Source organism: Fundulus heteroclitus, chromosome 24 (assembly GCF_011125445.2).
Source record: "Fundulus heteroclitus isolate FHET01 chromosome 24, MU-UCD_Fhet_4.1, whole genome shotgun sequence".
Taxonomy (NCBI): domain Eukaryota; kingdom Metazoa; phylum Chordata; class Actinopteri; order Cyprinodontiformes; family Fundulidae; genus Fundulus; species Fundulus heteroclitus.
The window spans coordinates 19,021,424-19,030,971 of record NC_046384.1 but is presented as its reverse complement, the minus strand read 5'-3'; the positions used below and the strand labels follow the sequence as shown (position 1 = coordinate 19,030,971).

General features: G+C 45.0%; 1 protein-coding gene across 2 annotated transcripts; it reads left to right on the top strand.

Moving 5' to 3' along the window:
- The first annotated feature begins 1,228 nt into the window (after window positions 1-1,228).
- Window positions 1,229-9,015, top strand: LOC105916165 (ligase IV, DNA, ATP-dependent). Of its 2 annotated transcripts, none has more exons than XM_021309513.2 (3): window positions 1,229-1,364; window positions 4,330-6,399; window positions 8,240-9,015. In XM_021309513.2, the coding sequence occupies exons 2-3, from the start codon at window positions 4,337-4,339 to the stop codon at window positions 8,910-8,912; spliced, it is 2,736 nt and encodes a 911-aa protein (XP_021165188.2). In that variant the 5' UTR covers window positions 1,229-1,364; window positions 4,330-4,336; the 3' UTR covers window positions 8,913-9,015. The 2 variants fall into 2 exon arrangements, with proteins under 2 accessions (XP_021165188.2, XP_012705975.2); XM_012850521.3 differs by lacking the exon at window positions 1,229-1,364 and adding an exon at window positions 2,378-2,457.
- The last annotated feature ends 533 nt before the right edge of the window (window positions 9,016-9,548 follow it).

Genomic DNA, 9,548 nt, shown 5'->3' with positions numbered 1-9,548 from the left:
CGGCCTCAAACACAACGCGCTTTGTTCGGGGAGCGCTCAGATCCGGTGGCAAACAGCTCCGGATGACCTCAATTACTCAAGTTCCTATTGATCCCCCCTGGCGGGAAAATTCACAGATCACGCGAACCAAAAGTGTTTCCCTTTTAGTTTCGCCACGATGGCACATTTGAAAAGCTTTATATGGTTTCGAAATGGGTTTGAAGCCGCCTCTGCTGCGACGCGTTCGCGGCCTCAGACACAACGCGCTTTGTTGTACGTTATGAACCAACCGTTCATTTCCAGAGACTATTTCCTGTCTTGCCCACATCGGGTCAAGCTGGATGAAGAGGATTTGAGTCCCGATTTTGTCGTGAGGTCGGCTTTCTCGCAGTTCTGAACTTGTTTGTGATCCTACTGCATTGAAAATGCAGCGCGAAGCTCCACAACACGTCAAATGCACCCCCCCCCCAAGGTGAAACATGGCTGTGGCAGCATCATGCTGTGGGGGGTCAGTTTTCTTCAAAAGCATGCCACTCTTCTTGAGATTGTGAAAACCGTGCAACCTTCTTCTTCCGCTTTCATTTTTCTTTAATCAGATTTGTATGTGTCTATCAGACAAACACGGCTTTACTAGCAAGATGTGAAAAAGCCCAATGTTCATGAACAGCTTCGCCTGGCGTTGTGTCTGTCGAAGCAGCCGTGTTTACCAGCTCGTGTGCTCGGTTGTATTTCTGGGAAAACTCCCAGTTATAGTAAATAATCAATGAGCAGCATTTGGGCGAGCACACCGAGCGATGTATCATCACCCAGCAGAGGGACAGGAAGCGTTCACGCCTGTCTCTGCACCAACAGTTGGTCTGAATGAGGAGGCGGACACGCTGCCAGATCATCATCAAGCCTGTCAGCGGCTCTGCCCAACGCTCCCTCTTTTCCTCTGTTCTTCCACGAAGATCTCCCTCAGTCCTGGATCAGCACACTACAAACATCCTCCTCCTCCCCCCTCTTCCCTTCTCAACGAGCTGAGGCATGCCACGGAAGCAGTGACGTCGGTTGTTTACTGTCTTGTAGGTCGCTCCAGAGTTGCAGTGCAGCACCTTATCCAGCAGGGCTTATGTAACTCCCCCCCCTGCCTACTGCATGACTGGCACTATGGTGTTTTGCTTCAGCCTGCACACTATCTCTTCTTCATGTGCAGGTGCACGCACATACTGTACACTGACATGGTAGCCGTGTTTGGCAGCTCTGCGTTCACTTCTCCTGGATTGTTTGTCTCGTCAAAACACAGCAAGTTCCCAGCTGGAGCGAGTAAGCGGCTCCAAGCGGATCCCCCACCCCACCACCGCCACCCCTCATATCCCAGGGTTCTCCACTGCAGCAGCAGAAAGGTAAACAACCCTTGCTACGTGTGAATCATGTGCACCGCTGACAGGCTTCTCGCGCACGGTGAGACGTCGCCCCCTAGTGGAAACAGGAAGTAGTAAACAAACAAGAAAAAATGTAACTAGGGCAAATTTAATGGTAGACATAGTTTTTACTTTCAGGGGCCAGGGCTATGTTTTTTTTAAGAGATTGTTGCTCTGTTTTTACTCATAAGCACGATATGAACTTGAAGAATATATTCAGATTTGATTGCAGAAACCTGTTCTTCAAATAACTTAAATGAAATTGAAGAAATAAATGAAATTGAAGAAATAAAAATACAATTCCATGTATGATCATAGGTTGCACAGTGAAGTAGTTGGTAGCTCTTGGTTCCTCACAGCAGGAAGGTCCTGGGTTCAAATCTGTATTTGTCTGTGCATGCATTGGGTTTCCTCCCCAAAAGCAAGACTGGTGTGTATTGGTCTCTCCAAGTTGCCCTAGGTGTGAGTATGTTCTCATCCACTGGAGATACCCCACCAAAAACAAGCATGCAACCCAAAAGAAGTTCAAAGAGTTTGAATAAATAAAATAATAATAATAACAATTATTCAACTGTCTGGAAGTCTTGATCAAAATCCAGAGATGTCAGGGTGACATGAGAAATCATTGCTGACTTACTGAAATGTCCCCATAAACAGTAACTATCTCTGGACTTTAACCTGGACTTCTCTTACATAAGCAGGACGGTGAAGGGAACCACATTTGTGTAGCTAATAAGCGTGTATTTCTTATTATCTTTAACCGTAAACAACCTGAACGCACGTCCCAGGCAATTGCTCTCTGCTGCCCTCTTGTGGCGTGTGCTGCAACTACAACATTGCATTAAGCGAAGGTGCATCTAAATGATTACTCTAAAATATACAGAAATAATACAGTTATTTTTTTGGGGGGGGAATTATTGTTTACAGATCGCAGTAAATATAACGATGAGTGCGCGATTTAAGATCGGAACAAAACTATTGCATCTCGTTTCTAGGGGACTACGTTGTTCGCGGGAATCAGGAGAAAAAAGCCGGATGTAGCTGCGCGGACCTTCTTAGGTGCAAACATAACACGGTAAAACCATTTATTTGTATATTAGTGCTGGGAATTTGGCTGTTGGCGAGCTTTTTAAGAGGAGCTGAAGGAAATTAGCTTTACATTTTAATGTGTGACGCTTAATTTCAACACATTTGGCAGTTTGCTTTGGGAAAATGTATCAAAATTGAAAGAACAACATAAACATTTTTTTTCTAAACTTGCCTCATTAATGTAAGCAGGCGCGCGCTGGTAGACATGATAGGGGCAACTAAAATATAATCCTTTTTATTTGACCTTTTTCTTTCCGGTGTTTGGTATGAGTAAACCGAATTATAGTGGTTACCACGTCTGAACTAATTCTGCTACTTTTAGGGAACTGGACTACATTTGATCGGCTTTGCTTTATGATCTGAAATGCTAAAATGGGTCAAGCGTTTTATTCTGCTTTCTGACAACATGCCTGATGTAGTTTTAGAAACTTTAATCTTTTTTTTTTTTTAAGCGCAGAGCTTAAACACACATTTAGATCACCTTAACTGATCCATCTTAAACTCTTAGGCACCACTTGGACCATTTGGTTTTAAGCAGAGGAAGTTTAAGTACCACAAAACTTAAACTATTAATGATCCCGTTTGGGATCAAGTGGGTTTGTCACCTTGATAAGCGGCCTATAACCACTGGATGTGATTGGCCAGACACTCAGATAGGGCTGGGCGATAAATCGATTTAATCGATTAATTCGAGTTTACATTTTTTTAAGAATACATTTTTGAAAAATCGGGATTTTATTTTTCCAAATTAATCATTGGGCTTTCGTGAAGAGATCAGCACACAATGCTGAATATATGTTTAGGAAAATATATTGTCAAAATAGTGTAAAAGGAAACTTTTTTTTTTTTTTACCGTAATGCGAGGCATTTTAATTTACTCATTTAGTTATTTTTTTAAACTTAGTTTGAAGTTACACAAGTGATGTGAAGCCTGCTCTTAAAAGCAAGTTTTTAAATTAATTACTTTCATTACTTTTTATAAAAAGAAAAGGAGGAAAAAAGAAATCGATTAATCGGATTTTGTAAAGTAAAATCGGAGATTTTTTTTTAAAGCCATATCGCCCAGCCCTACACTCAGAGCCACTTCCTGTTTAAGAGAGTTTCTAAACCTTTTTAATGTATTTGTCCAATTAAGATGTCCGTCCAACATGTTTCACATTAGATTCTGCAAGTATAACAGTCATGGGAGTTATGTCTCACATCGCTGTCTCTCGGAGACTGTCCTGTCCTTTTCCTACGCACCACTGTTATCCTGTAGATATTATGTTTTTAAACACTCAAGAAAGTTGTGGGGCGATGCTAATGAAGATCCAATGGTCAGTTTAAAATGTCAAGTCTGTAATGAAATGTATATATTGTTTCACAATATACTTCTTGAAGAGAATTTGGAAAGGGCTAAAGACAGTGAAGACAGATCAACTTTATAAATTGATTTATGGTACTTTTTATTCTCTATATACACCCGGAGGGGGGGGGGGGGGTCATAGGGTTAGAAGTGGGTACATTTTGAACAGGAAACCAATCAACTGCATCACTGGTTTTCTAATTAAGATGCCAATGTTTGTGTAACTTATATCTGTTACTTCACACATTTAATTATTCACCAGGGGGTGCTATGTGAAACCGATTTGAAGGTATTTGGTCACCAAAATATCAAGACAAAATAGAGGGTGGAAAAGATTAAGTTCCCTGATAAATCGCTTCAACTATAGTTGATAAACTGACAACACTACATTAGAATCATCCTTTATTTATCTCTCAGTTGGACAATTCAGGCCATCAGCAGCAAAAGTGACAGGTTAACGCGCATAAAAATAGGTAATGATAATAAAATTTCTTTATCCTTCTTGCCTGTTAGCCTCATCATGGAGGGAACTTCCAAAAGTGATGCCTCTGCTGAGCCAAGCGTCGCAGCTCAGGTTCCTTTCCTTCACCTGTGCACAACGTTAGAGAAGATCCAGAAGTCCAAACTCCGCCCGGATAAGTCCAAGATCCTCGGGGATTTCATTGAGTCATGGCGGAAATTTCATGCCGCGCTCCACAAGGACAACCCCAAAACTACAGACTCCTTCTACCCTGCTATGCGCCTTATCGTCCCCCCCTTTGAACGAGAACGAATGGCGTATGGCATCAAGGAGAGCATGCTCGCTAAGCTGTACATTGATGTTTTAGGCCTCCCAAAGAACGGCCCAGAAGCCAATAAACTGCTGAACTACCGTGCTCCGACCACATCCCAAGGAGAAGCTGGGGACTTTGCCGGCATGGCGTACTTTGTGCTGAAGAAACGATGCACCAGCCAAGGGAAGCTCAGTGTCAAAGAGGTCAATGACTTTCTCGACTCTGTGGCTATAAACAATGCCAGCAAGCAGAAGGATCAGGTGAAAAAGAGCCTGCTGCATCTCATCACTCAGAGCTCTGCCCTGGAGCAGAAGTGGCTTATTCGGATGATTCTGAAGGACATGAAGCTGGGAGTCAGCAAGGAGACCGTTCTCCAGGTCTTCCACCCGGACGCCACGGACCTCTACAACGTCAACACGGACTTGAAGAAGGTGTGCCAGCAGCTTCACGACCCCGCCGTGTCTCTAAGCGAAGTCTCGATCGAAATCTTCTCTGCGTTCAAGCCCATGTTGGCGGCGGTGGCTAACATCCGCAACGTAGAGAAGCAGATGGGCAACAGCCCCTTCTACATCGAGACGAAGCTGGACGGCGAGCGCATTCAGCTGCACAAGGACGGAGACGTCTACAAGTACTTCAGCCGCAACGGCTTCGAGTACACGCAGCAGTTCGGAGGCTCGCCGCTCGAGGGCTCGCTCACTCCTCACATCCACAACGTCTTCAAGAGCAACGTCGTCAACTGCATCCTGGACGGCGAGATGATGGCGTACAACCCCACGGCAGACAACTTCATGCAGAAAGGGAGCAAGTTTGACATCAAGAGGCTGATGGACGACTCGGAGCTGCAGACGTGCTTCTGCGTCTTTGACGTCCTCTTAGTCAACAACCAAAAGTTTGGCAAGGAACCCCTGAAGAAGCGGCATGAAATTCTCCAGACCGTCTTCAACCCTGTCAAGGGACGGCTCCACGTGGTGCCAAAGACCGAAGTGCGAACCACGCAAGAGGTCGTCGGTGCTCTTAACGATGCCATTGACAACAGGGAGGAGGGGATCATGGTGAAGGACCCTTTGTCCATCTACAAACCGGACAAACGAGGGGAGGGCTGGCTGAAAATAAAGCCGGAATACGTGGATGGCTTGATGGACGAGCTTGACCTGCTGATTGTTGGCGGGTACTGGGGCAAAGGAAGGCGGGGCGGGATGATGTCCCACTTCCTATGCGCCGTTGCTGAAGCGCCACAGCACGGCGAGAAGCCATCCGTGTTCCACTCCCTCTGCCGCATCGGCTCAGGTTACACCATGAAGGAGTTGTACGACCTGGGGCTGAAGCTCGCAAAGCACTGGAAAGTCTACCGGAAAAACGACCCACCGGCGTCCATCCTCTGCGGGGCAGAGAAGCCGGAGGTATACATCGAACCTTGCAACTCGGTCATCATCCAGGTGAAAGCGGCTGAGATAGTAGGGAGCGACATGTACAAGACCAACTGCACCCTGCGCTTCCCCCGGATCGAACGGATCCGCGAGGACAAGGAGTGGCACCAGTGCATGACCCTGGCCGAGCTGGATGGGTTTCGCAGCAAGGCGTCCGGGAAGCTGGCCTCTCGCCACCTCTACATCGACAGCGACGAGCCACAGAAGAAGAAGCGGAAGCTGCCTGTCAAAGCCAAGAAGGTGGCGGGCATCATCGACCACTTCAAGCAGCAGGACCTGTCCGGGGTTTCCAAGGAGACGGACATGTTCGAGGATGTGGAGTTCTGCATCCTGAACGGCACCGAAGATCACCCAAAGTCCGAGCTGGAGAAGGGCGTGGCCAGGTAAAAACGCTTCTTTAGCCTTCATGTCATGATCTAATGGCCTTGGGTGCTTTGTACCTAACTTTATTGAATATTAAAAGGAGCTGTCTATTATGGGATGTCTTGTATCAGCCAGGTATCAAATTTGACCTTCCAGGAGGACGGTTCGTATCTGCTTTGACAGCAAACAATTTAAAAGGGTTCCCAAGGAATCTAGGAAAGTAGGCTATTTGATTTCAGTATTTTTTAGGTCTATAGATAAAGAAAATATGAGTTAAATGTTTCTTTTTATTATTCCCTAATCCAATGTCTAAAGCAGGGGTCACCATCATGGAGCCCGTGGGCACCAGGTAGCCCTCAAGGACCACATGTGGTGCCCTAAAGCCTGTTCAAAAATAGCACAACCCTCCAGTAAGCTGCATCTAAAGTGTTATTTTATTTAGTTTCTCTTCCTTTTTAATCATACTTGTACTTATATAGATTTAAAATGATAAATGCATTAAAAACATGTTTATATTATATAAAGTTAAGGTGAACTCTGACTCTTCTAGTTCAAAGGTCAGTACAGGTAACCCTTCATAGGACACAGTACCGATGAAGTAGCTCTCGACTTCTCAAAGGGTGGTGACCCCTAGTCTAAAGGTTCCATTGTTTGTCCTATTCTTCCTTTTGCCCTTCCTTCCTCTCTTCTGTACATCCTTGTTTGGATCCTCCATTCTTTCCTTTTTTTGACTCCTTATCCTCTTTCTTTCCTTATCTCATTAATTAATTTCTTTTCAGCCTTGTCTCTTTTCTGTCCTTCCTTATGTCTGTACTTTTAACCTTCATTCTGTCCTTTACTCCTTATTTATTTGTGTCCCTCCTTCCGTACTTTCTTACTTTCTTGTGACCTATGGTTTTCCTTCCTTCCATCCTTGACTCCTTCCTTCCTCCATTTCTCACTTTTTCCTTATTCCCTTTCTTTCTTCATTGTCCCCTTCTTTCTTTCCTTGGGTTTTCCTGCCTCCCTTCCATCCTTCTATCATTGCGTCCTTCCTCTTCTCCTCCTTGCCACCCTTGTTCTTTCTTTCTTTCTTTCTTTCTTTCTTTCTTTCTTTCTTTCTTTCTTTCTTTCTTTCTTTCTTTCTTTCTTTCTTTCTTTCTCTTCTTTCTTTCTTTCTTTCTTTCTTTCTTTCTTTCTTTCTTTCTTCCTGTTTCTTATCACAGGTTCCATATTCAAAGCCTACTCCCTGCACATATCTTTCATAACTATGTATTAAATTGTGGGATCTCATATTTTAATATAAATGTAAAGAGCTAAAAACTGTAGAAAGTAGATTTTTGGAAACAGACATTTAAGATGAGAAATGTTTATTTTAAAGTGTTTTAAAATGTTCTCTATTCTACCGTAGGGAAATGTTTTGTTGGACTCTAATCAATAAGACCTTGCAGTAAAATGTCAGATATCCTTTTTTTGTTTTTTGTTTGCTCAGGCGTCATTAGGCCTACTTTTTCACAAGTCTGCTGACCAAAAGTATGAAACAGTTTCAGATCATTTACAGTCAAAATTAATGATATTTGAGATTTGAGCATCTTTATAACCCTTTATCTGCTCTTGCTCCATGGGTTTTCACCGGAAAGGGATGAAGTAACAATGCGTACTTTACAGAATTGGGGTATAAATTGGAAAACGTCCCCCTAGTAGATAGAAATGGACCCATTGTCCCCTCAGGCGGCTGAGGAAGCTACACACCTACCCTGCTGACCTCCGAACACATTGCCAGCTTTCCTCCCTGCTCGCCCACAGGAGGAAAACCTTGTTCTGGGTTTTTCCACATACTTTCCAACAGATGCGTGATTCATTCTGTCATCCTCCTGCCAGGTGCGGCGGCATCGTGGTCCAGAACCCGGGGCGGGACACGTACTGCGTGATCGCCGGCGTGGAGAACATGCGCGTGAAGAACCTGATCTCGTCGAATCAGCACGACGTGGTCTGGGCCTCCTGGCTGCTGGAGTGCTTGGACCGGAAGGAGGTGGTGCCATGGCAACCGCGCCACATGATCCACATGTCGCCCTCGACCCGCGAACACTTCGCCAAGGAGTACGACAGCTACGGCGACAGCTACTTCGTGGACACGGACGAGCAGCTGCTGCGGGAAGTGTTCGGCCGGATCGACAGCAAGCAGGCGGCGGCCGCGGCGGTCGGCGCGGCGCAGGTGGAGGAGCGTTACGGATGGGACGACCTCCCCACAAGCATGTTCAGACCCTTCACCGTCTACTTGGACATGTTCGCCGACGTCGGCGACCCAAAAAGCGCCATACGCGGCACCTGTCTGGACATCAGGGCGCTGGAGGTTCGATACCACGGAGGTACGGTGCTGCAGACGTTGGAGGAAGGAGTCTCACACGTCGTCGTGGAGACGGAGACGAGACTTCTGGATCTGAGGACTCTGCGACGCTGCTTCAGGAAGAAGTTTAAGATCGTGAAGGACTCCTGGGTGACTGACTCAATCAGAGCGGGGCATCTGATGGACGACGCCGACTACTTGGTTTGAGGCTTCGCAGCGATAAGCAAAGGTTAAATTTTAACTGGTATTTTAAGTCCGTTCTGATAATGTTAGAAATAAAGGTGCAAAATTAAACAGTGCTATCAATGTGCTTCTCAGGGTCCTAAAATATTTTTTTATGGTTTGAAATTGTACATTAAAGAATATGGTAATTATCTTTATGAAATTAGATAATTGCATGGTGGTTGACACTGGGTACAAAGTGAAGCATGGTGGTGGCAGCATCATGCTGCGGGGACGAACTCTGTCTCTGTCCTCATCTTTCACTTTGTTGGTCCATCACATGAAAATCTGACAGGATTCCCCAAATATTAGCGTGGAATATTCAAGGGACATGAATAGTTTTTAAATGTAGCCATAAATCTCTGATTGCTTTGTCATCTCTTTTATTTAATCAACTTAAGGGTTGATCTAGGATGGATTTAAATCCTAAATGAACCCAGGCTTTTAGTCTGCCGAGGGAATAAACCAAACGCGCCCGTTGATGTTTTATCCGGAGGACGGAGAAACGGCCGGTACTTTAAAATGAACCTTAAAATCGTAAATGTGGGTGAGCTATTCTGTTTAAACTGAGAACATTGGAACATTTATGTGATTTTTTTTTTTTTTTCCTCGAGTTTTTTT